We start from the raw sequence: 15,943 nt of genomic DNA on the forward strand, positions 1-15,943 counted from the left end.
GTGCTGTGGACATCCTGACCAATCACAGCTCCAGATGAGTTTCCGTAGGTCCGACAAAAGGAAATGATTCTGGTTAAAAATTGCAGGAACGACTTTAAACATAATCATATGGATTCACCAGTGCGTTTATAGTGTACTGCAAAGTGCATCACAACTGAAATATGTAGCATAATAATAATAATAATAATAATAATAATAATAATATTATATTCCAGTATTGGTATTTTGTCCTCATCACGCAGCCCTAAAACACTGAACAACTGCACGGATCAAGTTTAGACCAATTATAGAGAAAAACAACCAACACACAGGGGAACCCTCAGGACTTCAAAGCCCTAAATTAAATCCTTGAAACATCCAAAAGGAAATGGTCCAATCAGGATGGTTCTCTCTGTGGTAGCTGGGTAGATTCAGCTGAGCTGCTCTCCCATCGGTTAGGACTTCAGGAGCTGGACTGAAGGCCTTACACATTAGATTAACTACTAACATAATTAGGAAGTGAACCAATCACGCTTTGATTTACAATGGTGGAAACAAAAAACGTCACTCTAGTCCTTCTGGAGGTTCTAGATACGTCACTGACTGTGAGTCTTAGTCTAAGCAGTGTTCCAGTTACTTGTTAGGAATGTTAAACAGCAGCAGCAGCTCTAGGCAGGACACTTTACTGAAAGAGTCACTGTAACACTGATGGAGAATGTGTTGCATACGGTTCTATATAGAACCTTTTTGGAAATGGTTCTGTATTGCACCAAAAAGGGTATCATGTCAAGTTTGTAACAGTAGAAGAACCCTTTTTGGTGCAATTTTGGTTCTCTGCATGGCGAAATGGTTCTTCAGATTGTTGGAGAACGTGTTATTATGGTTCTTCAATTTTTACAAACGTGACATCACAACAATAGAACCCTTTATGGTGCTTTAAATGACCATTTTAAAAAGAGTTCCATAGAACCACACACAACACCGTCTCAGTCAATCTGAAGAACTATTTCACCATGCAGAGAACCATTTAAGCAGGCAAATGGTTCTCTGGGTGTTCATGGTTCTATATAGAACCACTGTCTTCACTTAAGAACCCTTGAAGAACCATCTTTTTAAAGTGTGTGTAATAACTGCATAAACTGCATGGATTTTACCACCTTCGACTGGGAAAAACAAAGAAAACGTCCCCTCAGCTGGGAATTCCTACTCGGAAAGTCCTGTTCTAAACTCGGAGCTCAGCACGTGACATCGGATCAACACAGTAAAGAACCACTTCTCTGCTTCTAAACGAGATCAGCTTCAGCTCAGTCATGCAGACTCAGCTGGTTAAACTACGAAGTTCACAGACAAATACATCCTGGATTAGAGCTGCGCGATATGGAGAAAATGTAATATCATGATATTTATGCACGATACATCACAATATATATTTTTCTGACATCTGATAAACTGGAAAAGATAAAGTAGCACCATGTTTAAAAAATACTTTCAAAGACTATAAACACGTTGATAAATATCCAACATTTCACACACTGAGCTGCACTGAATTCAATAAGACAGAACTGATTATCCTCTCTGTCATCAGACGTGCAGGGATGTACAAGTACTGGCGAGATCCACAGTAAACTCAGAGAAGAGTACTGTGACATAGTCTGAGGTAATATATCACAGTAATGCTAAATACTGTCATATTGCCCAGTGATATTAGCCTTATCACTCATATCACTAATGTTAGCTTGTTAGCTTGTTGCTAAGAATACTTGCGCTCATTTGTAGCTTGAACATATAGAGGATTAGTAACATGTAGCTGATTGGATGGTGTCCCATTATGACTTCATCTCATTTTATTTAATCTTATTTTACCAGTTGGTTGATTTTTCCTCCTGTTTCTTCTTAAACTGTCTGTTCCAACATGTTTACAAACATTAGAAAAACTGAATATCTCGATACGTATTGTGTATCGTGAGTATCGTGATACTATGCTTCTGCTGTATCGCCCACCCCCAGGACCCCAATCAGAAAGTGCTCATTATGCAATCATTCTTCACACAAACACACACACACTCATACACACACACACACACACACTGCACCCTGAGCTGATGGTTGTGATGTCACAAGGACTTTGATCCTCGCTCAGTACAAACTGCTGCACCTCCTTCAGAGATAAAACAATCACAGCTCCATCGAAGTTCAGATAAGTCACTCAGCGTCTCTCTCACACTGGGAGCTGCTGTTCACTGTATTCTCAGATGAGTTCAGTGAATTTTTCACCGCAACTCCAAAATAAACTAGCATATAACAAAAATCTACAAATCTGACAGACAGAGTGAGGAGACAGTGACGCTCAGGTCTCCTCCTCCACGTGCTGGACGGCTTCTGAAGACGTGGTTTGTCACCTTAGAACACGTTCAGCGATAAGAAGGCGTTCAGTGATGTAACACACGTTTACTATTAACCACAACACTGAGAACCAAACCCCTCTGCACCTCTCAGCAGCGTCACTGCAGGAGAGCAGAACACCAACTAACACGGCACAGTTAACACAGTTAAACAGGTTCCAGCAGAACACGCTTTGGGCCTTTTCTCATGTTCCACAGTAACATCATGTGTGAACTCTGACACGTTCCTCCAGATTCACCCTGAAGACTGTTTCACACCGTAAAACTAACTTTTTCCACCATGAGTGTTTGAGCTGCACAGAAATCACTCCTATATTAGTTTAAGCTCCTCTCTGTATGTGTGATACAGCAGCATGTCAAACTCAAGGCCCGCAGGTCGGATCAGGCCCATGACACAGTCCCATCCGGCCTGCAGAGGTGTTTTAATTTTCTATTAATATTAGCCTGTTTCACACTGCGCTACAGTCCCCCCTGACTCTCCAACCCCAACAGCACTCTATTTCTACACAACTCTACATAGTTCCGCACCAAACACACCAGCTGCATTTCAACTGCAGTTCAACCAACATCGACCCCCAACGTCAGCTCAGCAGCTCAAAACTGAGCCAGTATTAATGAACGTGCAGCAGAGAAAAGAGGCGTTTAGTTCAAGCAGACAGGTTAGTTTAAAAGACTGAGCTCCTGGGGACGTTTACATTTTCAATACTTCAAGATCTATTATACGCGCCGAAATTTTACTGCTGAAGCTTCTGCATATTTTGAATAATGCCAGTCCGGGTTACAGCACAACATTAATTACAAATGAAATAAACATTTTCTGTGGCCCAAAGACTCGCTGAGATTTTTTAATATGGCCCATTTAGTGGTTGAGCTTCACACCCCTGATTTAGAATCAGACAGACAGCTCACAGTGAGAGCTATACAGGCCAAACCCAGATAATTAGAGTCCACTGACGGCCCACTGGCGGCAAAGCTGGTGGCCCACTGGTGGTTAAACAGAGCGTTAGACAAAAACACTCTTTTTTTCATCGTTCACAGCCCAATTTACTGATTTTTACTCAATTTATTTTTTTCATTATCATTTGTAAATTAGTTCAGTAAATAATTGTAGCATTAATATGATAAATAAAGCCAGTTACACAGCTGTAACCGATCCAGCACAGCGTCAGTGACAGCACTTTCACCTAAATCACTTTATATCAGGCCAAGTCATTATTTTTTTCTCAGTAGTTTATAATATTAGTCTTATTTGTTTATTTTCCAAAATAAAAGTCTCTTTAAAGAGATTAAAAACCAGACCTTGTGTGCTGGACAGTAATCTGGGTGGTCCAAGGGTGGGCCAGCAATGACATACAGTCAGCGGGGGGGCACCTTATCAAGCCAGTGAACCAATATATGCTACTATCTGGGGAGTGCAGCCTCCACACGGGGGGGGTTAGTTTAACACGCTGTTACAGCTAAGACCCCTAGAGTAAACAATGAGAACTACATATTATATCCCCTCATACACATTCACTACTGTGAGGTTTCTAGGACGTTTTTGTTAACAGAATACTAAATGAATGATGTGTTTAGGCTGGAAAGCTTGTCTGGTTCAAACAACACCGAACTGTACTTAATTAATTGTGTTTTGGATCAGTTTACCAGACTTTAAATATAAATCTGTAATAAAAGTCTAAATATCTACTCTGTAAACATTTCGGTTGACCATGCAACACCACACAAACACATAAAGCAATGATATTTTTAAATTTTCTCTCAAAATTACTCCCAGTCCAGCATCATATAGTGTGGTTTCTTATATACTGCATGATTTATTACACTTAAACAGACAGCAGACCAAACACACTTTACACTGCAGCACAATTTAACATCAGTCACTTTAGGCAAGAACCTGTTTCTGCTTAGCTAATGACATAAATACATGCGTTTTATATGATAGTAACTGTACCTACATTGATTATAGTAGAAATGAAACAATCTATCAGCTACTTTGATGATTAAGTGAGTAATCACAGGTTTTTAAAATAAAAAAGGCTAAAAATAGCAAATCTGCAGCCTTTCAAAGGCTCCAACTAACATCTTATAAAAGCATTTAAAACATACACTGTGTAATAAAAAGGCATATAAACAGATATGCTTTATGTATCTTTATATATCTATATACTTGACTGTAACAGAGCAGTAGAAGGATTTAGAACACGCATTAGCATCATGCTAACTGTCAACAAATCACTCCTAATCCATCAAAAAATGGGAATTTTAATCAAATATTTGTCAAATCATAAACCTATTCAACCAGTTGATCATTAGATCCCTAACTGTGCTGCTTAACCTTTAATATCTACTTTTACATTAGCACTCAAAAACACGCTAGTGGCTAGTAGCTGTAGACCCTTGATCAGAATGATTGACTGGTTAATCAATATCAGCTAAGCTGAGGATGATTAATCCTCATAAATGCTTTTTACAGTTCAGTTTAATGGAAATATCACATTTAATGGAGAAGGTAAAGCAGTCTGATGATAAACTGAGGGAATTATGACACGTGTTAGCTAATTTAACAGTGAGCGCTCCTCACTAACCGCCCTCAGGCTCGACACCATCACCATCATCATCATCATCATCATCATCGTCATCATCATCACAGGCCTCAGGCTGTCTCAGGTGCGACCAGGTGAACTTTATAAACTCAGCACTGAAATCTCAACAAAATCTAATCAGACTCAAAAACAGTCGATCGGTAGAACAAATTCGCTCCACTGATTAGCATCAAATGGAGAAGCTAGCCTGCTAAAGTAAATACAGATTAACCCCTTAAACTCTAAAGACCCAGACTAAGTCTAATCCTAGACTGAAAAGAACTTCCAATGGTGATTCACCATTAGCACTGCCGTTCAGTCCAGGCCCAGACTAAACTCATTAACATCTCAGGCTAATTACACACAAAGGCTCATTATTCAGTAACCACAGGGACTTCAGTGCAAACTAGCTGAGCTGTTAGGCTATGGAAGTGTGTAATAAAATGTGCATTAAGGGTTTAAATCATGTTTGTGAGACAACACTAAAGGTCTGTATGGGGATCCTCAATCTCATAAAAACATATATGTATAAATACACATTTGTTTCAGGGTAAATTAATATTTCATAGCAGTCACAGGATAATGCAGAATAAATATTAAACAATTCATAATGGTTACTTAACAATTCATAGTAGTTACTGAATGAATTATATAGTTACTGGTTACTGAATAGACAGTGAATAATGCACAGTAAATATTGAATAATTAATAGTAAATAATGGATCATTCATAGCAATACTAGATACTCACAATTCATAGTAGATACTGAATAATTCATAGTAGACACTGAATAATTCATGAGTTACTGAATAATTCTTAGTAGATACTTAATAATTTATAGCAGATACTTAATAATTCATAGTAGACACTGACTAGTTCATAGTGGACACTGACATTATACGTTATAGTTCCATAATAACAGTTGTCAATGCTATAAATTACTGAATAACAGCTCATTCTATTTTTACTGTTTACAGTAAACGACAAACAACACATCCTAACATCTGCAGGAGCTTCTACAGGTTTCCTGTAAGAGCCTCACAGTCCGTTCCTACAGACTTACACACACCCTGTACACATCACTCTCACAGGCCGCCTTTACGTCTGAACACTGAACAACATCAGTCCAGTTTAACGGGTCAGCTCTGTAGTGAGAGAGAGCTGGACATTTGATCGGGAGACTCACTGCAGCAACCCAGCCCTGACTTTTAACACGGAAGCGTCGCTTCTTCTGCAATAAGTCCCTGTTTTTCAGCTCAGACTCACTTTCCCGTCTATATTAGACGATTTAAGGTGGGCAGTGTGAGTTACAGCATGATAAAACACCCTCAAACGAAGCTGAAGTTGCCTTTTTATTCGAATTGTCCGTTCCACCTTAAATGGTGCAGCAGCCACATTCGGGCGCGAGGCGCCCGAATTTAACTGCTGCACCATTTAAGGTGGAACGGACAATTCGAATAAAAAGGCAACTTAAGCCTCTTTTAAGGCAGAAATAACGCCCTTCCTGAGCGGGGAACGCAGGAACACCCCACCAAAATAAGCGCAGAGGGACCAAACCCAACAGCCACTCACCATTTCTTAGTGCATTCAAGGATAAGTTCCTGATAGGAGGCCACGAACTGAAATCGGGTGGCTTTCTTGCCCACCCTCTGCAGTCTCTTCCACACCGAAGTCATGCTGCTAATCCTCTGAAAGGAGCATGGATGGAGGGATGGAGGGATGAAGCGAAGGGATAGAGGTTCACTGCAGTCTCCCTCTCTGTCTCTCTGTGATCAGGCTGAGCTCCTCACGCAGCTGCTGAGGCTGAGGCTGAAGCTGAAACGAGGAAATCCCCAGAAGCGCAGCAGCCAGAGGAGCAGAAGTGAAGGAGGATCTCCCTCCTCGCGCAGCAAAACGAGAACGAGCAGCGCGTGGCTGCGGGGCGGAGTGTGCGCGAGAGGGGGAGCACGTCAAGCAACGGAGCCCGCAGTCAGAGCTGATGCAAATGAGATCAGCTAAAGGAGTGCAAACACAAACAGATGATAAACGGTGCAAACTTTAATATATATAAATATACAGAAATGTGCACACCTAACATAGTGCGCATGCATTAAAGGGGAATTCCACCAATTTTCCAAACTTTTCTGCATAATTAAACAGTTAAGATTCTAGATAAGTCGTTCAGAGTGGTTTGAAAACATTGTTTTATGACAGTTTAGGTCTTAAAATCCATTCATGGTGGAGGGATACATGCAGGGCGCTGTGAGGCAAAATAGTCCCCAAAGAAAACTTATTATTTCAGATTTTCCACTATTTTCCATCATCAACATTCCATATAAACTCAGAAGACTCGTGTAGGTTCACTGGTGGTTCTGGATAGTAAATAAAATGTCTATATTTGTGTTGTAGTCATGGCGACCCCTGGTTCCTATCAACACCACTGTAAAGACACCTGAACCATTTCACACCAAACCACTCTGAATCTCTCTGTTTGCATCTCACATGCTGAAATTTCAGAAAATCGGTTGAGTTCTCCTTTAATATGTCTCGTGTCAGTGTAGGGAACTTTAAGTGATTTGTACCCGAGCTCTCTCCAGCACTGCGCTAATATCAGTGTTGATTATATTTGATATAATCTTCATCACCATCGTCTTTGGCTTCTTCCTCCTCCTCATCACTGTGATAATGACGGTGTAATGAACTTTCACTGGAACTCTAACCATAACTGTAATTACTGCAGTGTTTCTGTTGTCCTGCCGCTGTGAGCTGTTATTACAGAGACGGGTTTGAGCCAGTAATAACACCTTTATGCCCATTTAACATTTAAACACTAAACAGTGTCGGCCGCTGTTCTGAATGAGGCTCAGCGCTTCACCCAGCGGCTCAGACGTTCAGACCAGCTCAGTTTAATATAACTCAGGCTGCTGTGGGTATTTTAAGGCCAGGGGCCGGGGGGGGCTGGGGAGCCGGGGGGGCGGGAGGCTGGGGGGTTTCCCAGGTTACTCAGGGCTATTTTAGAGTGAGGACAGAGGGATGGACAGACAGAAGCAGCTGAAGGAGAAGGAATGGAGTGACGGATGGAGGCGGGTGGGGCAAACGGCACACTCCAGCTGACCTACACTCCAAATAACAGTCAACATTCACCCCCACCGTCCACCACACACCCCGCCGTCCACCACACACCCCGCCGTCCACCACACACCCCACTGTTCATAGTTCACCCTAACGTCCACCACACACCCCACCATCCACCACACACCCCGCCGTCCACCACACACCCCGCCGTCCACCACACACCCCACTGTTCATAGTTCACCCTAACGTCCACCACACACCCCGCCGTCCACCACACACCCCACTGTTCACCACACACCCCACTGTTCATAGTTCACCCTAACGTCCACCACACACCCCACCATCCACCACACACTCCGCCGTCCACCACACACCCCACTGTCCACTGTTCATTCCGCCATCCACCACACACCCAACCATTCACTGTTCACTCCACCGTCCACCACACACCCCACCGTCCACTGTTCACTCCAGCATCCACCACACACCCCCACCGTCCACTGTTCACTCCACCATCCACCACACACACCCCACCACATAGCCCACCATCCACCACACCCCCCACCGTTCACTACATACCCCACCATCCACCACACACCCCCACCGTCCACCACACACCCCACCATCCACCACACACCCCCACCGTCCACTGTTCACTCCACCATCCACCACACACACCCCACCATCCACCGTTCACTCCAGCATCCACACCCCCCCACCATTCACTACATACCCCACCATCCACCACACACCCCCACCGTCCACCACATACCCCACCATCTACCACACACCCCCACCGTCCACCACATACCCCACCATCTACCACACACCCCACCATCCACCGTTCACTCCACCATCCACCACACACACCTCACCACATACCCCACCATCCACCACACACCCCCACCGTTCACTACATACCCCACCATCCACCACACACCCCCACCGTCCACCACACACCCCACCATCCACCACACACCCCCACCATCCACCGTTCACTGCACCATCCACCACACACCCCACCACATACCCCACCATCCACCACACACCCCCACCATCCACCACACACCCCACCATCCACCACATACCCACCATCCACCACACAACCCATCATAAAGTGTATATAGTTATTGTGTATATAGTGTCTATAGTCATTGTGTATATAGCCTATATAGTTGTTGTGTATATAGTTATATAGTGTATATAGGTATTGTATATATAGTTATTTAGTGTATATAGTTATTGTGTATATAGTTATATAGTGTATATAGTTATTGTATATATAGTTATTTGGTGTATATAGTTATTGTGTATATAGTTATATAGTGTATAGGGTTATATAGTGTATATAGTTATTGTATATATAGTTATTTGGTGTATATAGTTATTGTGTATATAGTTATATAGTGTATAGGGTTATATAGTGTATATAGTTATTGTATATATAGTTATTTTGTGTATAGTTATTGTGTATATAGTTATATAGTGTATATAGTTATTGTATATATAGTTATTTAGTGTATATAGTTATTGTATATATAGTTATATAGTGTATATAGTTATTGTATATATAGTTATTTAGTGTATATAGTTATTGTGTATGCAGTGGTGCAGTGTTATTGAGAGTGCTGTTGAGCGGACCCTCCCTGCTCCGGACCGCTGCAGGGTGTGTGAATATTCGAGACATGATTAAACACGCAGCATGCACACACACACACACACACACACACACACACACACACACACACACACACACACTTACCCAACAGCTGAAACACTCACACCTCGCTATAATGAATGTAGAACTCAGAGCAACAGTGTTGGTCACTGAGTCAGACTGAAACACTGCCTCAGTGTCTCGGTACCAGAGCAGAGACAGACCACCCTAACAGACCCTCAGCACTGAGAGCAGCTCCACACAAACAGGAAACACCTTATTTATTTGTTCATTTATTTGTTTGTGTATTTGTCTCCTTCCATTCTAGGCTAATAATACAATGTTAATAATAAAGGTGCCTCAAAGGGTTCTCTGAACTTTTTATCTTGGACAGCCAGTGTTTATGGTGGGCCTGCAGGGGCCAAGAAGACAAATACAAATAAAGAAGGTGAGAAGGATTCAAACCCAGTTTTACAAATGTGTTTTATTACATTAAACCATATTCTGTTACTAAAACACTATAATAAGAATTGAAAAAGTTATAAATAGTGTAAAAATATGTTCTCTCACTGAGTGGGGCGCTCACTTTCTGGTGGGGTCAAACCTCTCCACAGGCAGCCCTGCCAAAGAAGAACAACTTTTGGTTCTATAAAGAACGTCGTTTGAAACAGATTTCTGATATGAAGAACATTTTAAAGGTTTAAAGAACCTTTACTTTAAAAAAACCTTCTTTATGTTCAGTGTAAGTCAACGTAAAGAGATTTTGTTCCAAGCACTTTTGGAACATTTCTATCGGCCCAGTCACCTTGGAACCTTCACACAATGTAAAGGACAGCTGCCGAGTTCAGATGATCAAGGAAAGTAAAAATCGGAAGAAAACTGTTTTCCTTTGAACAGTGATGATGTAGAAGTGTGATGTGTGCATTAAAGCACCATTACAGTCAGTTCAGTTCATTAAAGCCGCCTTAACGCCATTTAAACCTCACAGCCTGAGGGTCTTCAGGCTCCAGTAGTCGAGAACCAGCAGAGAACATTAAGTGAAGGTCACAGTGATCAATGGGGGATTTCTGACCGCAGGGTGGACTTGTCCTTTAACAGACGCTTCTCTAACAATATCCCTGCATCTGTGCTTTATTAATAGAATGCTGGAATACCATTCCCCATCCGCTCCTCGCCATCAGCCCTCCGACAGCCCAAATATGAGCACTTAGTCAGAGCCGAGGAATTCTCCCCACCGAGACTCTGAGCGGAGCACAGTTAGCACAGTTAGCGTCGGTCAGACACCCTGAGAGGAATTCCTGCCTGTTTATTTGGTCTCACAGCATCAGTTCTGTATCAGAGCTGCAGTTCAGAACTGATCATCCTGTTTCTCCCATCTCACCCAAAAATAGTCCATCAGCCGAGACGCGTTCAGCGTCCGAAGTTCAGCCACTGCTTTAGTTTTAGCGCTGGAGCTACGAGGCTAATAGCCACACGCTTAACAGAGATGTTTCTCTGTTCTCTATTCATGAGTTCTATATAGAACCTTTCTGAAAAAAGGGTTCTGTCACTGTTACAAGCTTGACACTGTAACAGTAGTAGAACCGTTTTTGGTGCTATGTAGAACCATTTTGAAAAAGGTGCTATGTAGAACCATATACAGCACATTGTCCATCAATCTGAAGAACCATTTCGACATGCAAAGAATCTTTGAAGCATTGAATGATCCTGGATAGAACTCAAGGTTCTAAAAAGAACCCTTGAAGAACCATCATTCTCAGAGTGTAGCAGGTAATGGAGGCGAATGCTTCACTGATTAGCGAGGTGCTAACTGTGCTGTCAGAATTCAGGCTGCTGCTGTTTTCAGCTACGCAGCTTCAGTCCGTGTTCATAGTTTTGCCAGCTGTGATTGTTTTTCCATCAAACTGAGTTTCAGCAATAAAAATACAAGTTTATTTACAATTACAATTTATAATAATAAACATTCAAATTCAATTTTATTTACGAGTTTAACGACATCATTCTAACAGCGCCTGGTTTCCTCAGCGCTGCTCTGCTTCTGTGAATGATCAAGATCGCGATGATAAGCTCGTGTGTTTGTTTACACTCAGCGGATTTCTAGATTGTGATTGGTCCGTTGCTTTAAACCTCCTGAAAAAGCCAGTGTAGCTCAGAATGTTTAAGTAGTATTTCATTTAATAAGGTCCCTAAACTCTATAATTAATGTAATAAGTGTGCTGTGTCTCCACACATTCAACACGTAAAGTAATTAGACTGGATCATAAGGTGCGGAGGTGGAGCGAGTTTCTCTGATGTGTGAATGAGGAGGAAAAGCTGGAGTGGAGTGATTACAGAAACGGAGCGGAAACGTCTGCTGCTCTGCTCACATAAGCGGGTTTTTTGCGAATTTTGAAAATGAGCCAAAAAAAAAAACGAATAGGAAAAGCCTGAAATTGGGAAAAACACGCAAATATCGCAAAGTTTTTATGTTAAGTCGAGGTGGAAAAGTTAGAATATCGCTAAAGCTGAAATGTGAAAAAAGGTGATGGAAAAGGTTTTTGAATAAACAATGATGTATGAAGCCGTAAGTGAGAAACGACTGACCGATACAGACGTTCCGATCACGGCATGCAGATTTTTTGATCTGATCAGAGCAGGTTTGAAAAATGTCTCTGCACAATGAGCTCCTGAACCATCCAGTGTGTGTGTGTTACTGAAACACTTTATAATAAGAATTGAAAAAGTTATAAATAGTGTAAAAATATGTTCTCTCGCTGAGTGGGGGGGCGGGGGTCACTTTCTGGTGGGGTCAAACCTCTCCACAGGCAGCCCTGCCAAACAAGAACAACTTTTGGTTCTATGAAGAACCACGTTTGAAACAGATTTGTGGTATGAAGAACATTTAACCCTGACCCTGGACCATAAAACACGACACACGGCTGTAAAGATGATAAACGAACTCCTGGTCAAATCTGTCCATGTTGCTCGTTTCGATGCCCCTGATCACAGCAGACTACGGCACCTAGTTTTTTCACAGAACCACTGGATGGAAACACGACTTCATTCTCTTTTTCATTCTGCCAAAATTTTGTAAATATTCATAACACTTGCGTTTGAACAGAAAAACGGCCACACTCTGGTCAGAACATTTCTCATAATGTGTCAGAAAGCAGAGACTATCATTCATTAGCGATAACTGACCCACTGTTTCATCATTTAGGCCTACAGTTAGCATGATGCTAATTGGTGGGTATAAGCTTCCGTTACCTGTTAGCTACATTAGCCTCGTAGCTCCAGTGCTAAAACTGAAAAGCAAACGTGTCTCAGCTGATCTGGGAGAATTTGGCCACTTCACCTCTTTGCTGTCCTCTGTTCCTGATGAGAGTCATGTAATTCAGTTTAGTTTGGTTTGTTCCTAAAGCTGCTGCACAGAGAGCTGCTTCATATCTGCAGAGATCACAGGACACAGGCCTGACCGTAACTGGCCTTATTGGCAGGCTAATTTAGTTCATCTGAGAGCTGCCCTGTAGAAACTTGCACAGTTCTGCCTGAGCAGAGCAGAGCAGCTCCAGCATTGCCTAATATGAACATGAACAGCTGAAATCATTTGTTTACAGTGTGAGGGAGACGGTCAGGGCGGTCAGCTGACTCAGAGAGGACACAGCAGGGAGTAAACACGCTGTTTTAGGAGCTTTCTATGTTTAGGATTCTGTACAGCGCTGCTGGAGTCTGAACAGACAGTTAACACAAAAAGATTAGCAAAGTTTTGCTTCTTAAGTGTTTTATTTTTCGTTGTTTGTTGAACTGAAATATAAATAAAAAGTTACAGTGAGACATGAGCACCACCCAGCGGCCGAAGCTGGAAGTGCGCTATGCTAAAATCAGCTGATGTTCTGTTTTTAAACTAAAATGTGAACGAATTCAGACAAAAGACTGAAATATTATCTACATTTGCATTTACAGCACATTAAAAAGGTCTTTTTAAAAAATGTGGGCTGTTATATATGATCTGTTCATAACATTACAACCTTAAAATACTAGAAATGCTGATGACTTTTACCTACATTAGCCTTGTAGCTAATCATGGTCCTGTCATGGAATATCAGACATTAATATAAATATATACCACTGATATATCACTAAAAACAACAGAACCCTGCTGAAAAAAGACTAGTATAAACCATTAGCATTAAAACCTACTGGTTTTGCTTTTTAATAGGAATTGGCCTCATGTTTCCAACAGAGTTCTCTATGGTTTCCAAGAATCAGCCACTGGTCCATTAGGAACCAAAAGAAACACAATAATCAAATAGTACAGTTTAAAGTTTATAGAAGTTTGGGATGTTTTACAAACTGGAAAAATAATTAGATAAAAATGAGACTTTAGGTTAAAACAGCTGTTTATAAATCCAAACAACTGGATTTGCTGTTTGTCCTTTGAGCTGAAAATCAATACAGGAACACTCAGGATTTTATATACAAATTTATATACATTTATTAAAGATGCAGCGACTACATTCAGCACTGGTTCTGTGTTGATGCTTTAGTGTGATTACAGTATAAAAGACTGCAGAGTTCAGTATAAACACAGCGAATAGACGAAGGCTGTGTATCGTGTGCAGTGTGTGTGTATCGTGTGTATTGTGTGTAGTGTGTGTATCGTGTATCATGTGTATTGTGTGTGTATTGTGTGTGTATCGTGTGTATTGTGTGTGTAGTGTGTGTATCGTGTGTATCATGTGTATTGTGTGTATTGTGTGTATCGTGTGTGTATCGTGTGTGTATCGTGTGTGTATCGTGTGTATCGTGTGTGTATCGTGTGTATTGTGTGTGTATCGTGTGTGTATTGTATATCGTGTGTATCGTGTGTGTATCGTGTGTGTATTGTGTATCGTGTGTATCGTGTGTGTATCGTGTGTGTATCGTGTGTGTATCGTGTGTGTATCGTGTGTGTATCGTGTGTATTGTGTATCGTGTGTATCGTGTGTGTATCGTGTGTATCGTGTGTGTATTGTGTATCGTGTGTATCGTGTGTGTATCGTGTGTGTATTGTATATCGTGTGTATCGTGTGTGTATCGTGTGTGTATCGTGTGTGTATTGTGTATCGTGTGTATCGTGTGTGTATCGTGTGTGTATTGTGTATCGTGTGTATCGGTGCTGCTGCTGTTCCTGAGGCTGAAGAATAAGGAGTCAGTAAATAATCTCAGAGCAGAGCTGATCTCACACCTCGCGCTCCCACACTGAGCTACGAGTGTAGCTGCTAAAGCTAATATCAACTTATTGACCTCCGAAAGGAAACTCGGCTGTTCTGCAGCAGCGGCGAGTGAGCAGCGCTGCACTGAACACTCAGGAGAGGTGAGGCCTGAAAAAGCTGCTGGATATGAGAAGCAATAAATTCACAATGATGATATGAGAAGCACTTTGATTAAAACAGTAAACAGAAACCGAAGAAACGTCTCCTTTAAGAAATTTCAAACAATAGAAAATCTTAAAAACAGAATCCAGTATTAAAAACAACACGGACAGCTGCTCACAGCACAGCCACACGGTAGGACTGTCAGAAGGACACTCAGCGCCTGAAAACCAACATAGGACTACAACACAGTTTTACATGTGTGTATATATATATATATATATGAATATCTGCTGCTGTTTATCTCCAAAAATTTAAAGGTAAATTTACAGGAGAAGGAAAAACATTCTTAACCTTTAAAGGAAGTAAATGGAGAATTTTTTTGGACCATTTCAGTCTTCAGTTTTACTGTAAACTAAAGAGGTTTTATTGTCGGTGATTCTGAAGCTTCGGTTGGTCTGTTCATTCTGAAATGTCCACACAGTGTGAAGAGCAGCTGCTCAAACAATGCAGAACAACAAAATCTGACAAAACTGTGATGCATGTTTTGCTCTGGACAGTGATTAATATATATATATTTTTTGAAAAGCTCTTTATGGTGATGCAGGTTTGTTGTAACAGTCGTTACCGTTTCACACGGTTTATCATGTTTACAGTATTTTTACAGCTCAGTATTTATGTTATTGGCTATTTTGCGACTGATTAAGTCGCTCAGTTAAAATTATTCAGATGAAATATGATTCACTGTGCAGCCCTGAAACACAGCGCAGTGCAGACACACAACAACACAGCACACACAACCTGCAGAGGACGGGAAGAAACAAGGGGCATGTAAATATGAACACATACCAAAACAATAAATCAACAAACATTACGGTTCACTCTTACAGAGATGGTTCTTTAGTGAAGACAGTGGTTCTAGATAGAAACACGAAC

At 41.5% G+C, this 15,943-nt stretch overlaps 1 protein-coding gene across 8 annotated transcripts in view; it reads right to left on the reverse strand.

Annotated features, from left to right (window-relative positions):
* The window catches only part of ehbp1l1b (EH domain binding protein 1-like 1b), a 55,593-nt gene extending 48,717 nt beyond the window's left edge, over positions 1–6,876 (reverse strand). For 5 of the 8 annotated variants that reach the window (XM_036594485.1, XM_036594484.1, XM_036594482.1 and 2 more), the window contains exon 1: positions 6,536–6,873. In XM_036594485.1, the coding sequence (XP_036450378.1) occupies positions 6,536–6,639 (104 nt within the window). In that variant the 5' untranslated portion in view covers positions 6,640–6,873. Of the gene's footprint in view, positions 1–6,535 lie in introns of all 8 variants that reach the window. The other 3 variants (XM_036594488.1, XM_036594487.1, XM_036594486.1) reach the window with 2 other exon arrangements.
* Between the last annotated feature and the right edge of the window lie 9,067 nt (positions 6,877–15,943).

The sequence above is a fragment of the Colossoma macropomum genome, unplaced genomic scaffold (assembly GCF_904425465.1).
Source record: "Colossoma macropomum unplaced genomic scaffold, Colossoma_macropomum, whole genome shotgun sequence".
NCBI classification, from domain to species: Eukaryota; Metazoa; Chordata; class Actinopteri; order Characiformes; family Serrasalmidae; genus Colossoma; species Colossoma macropomum.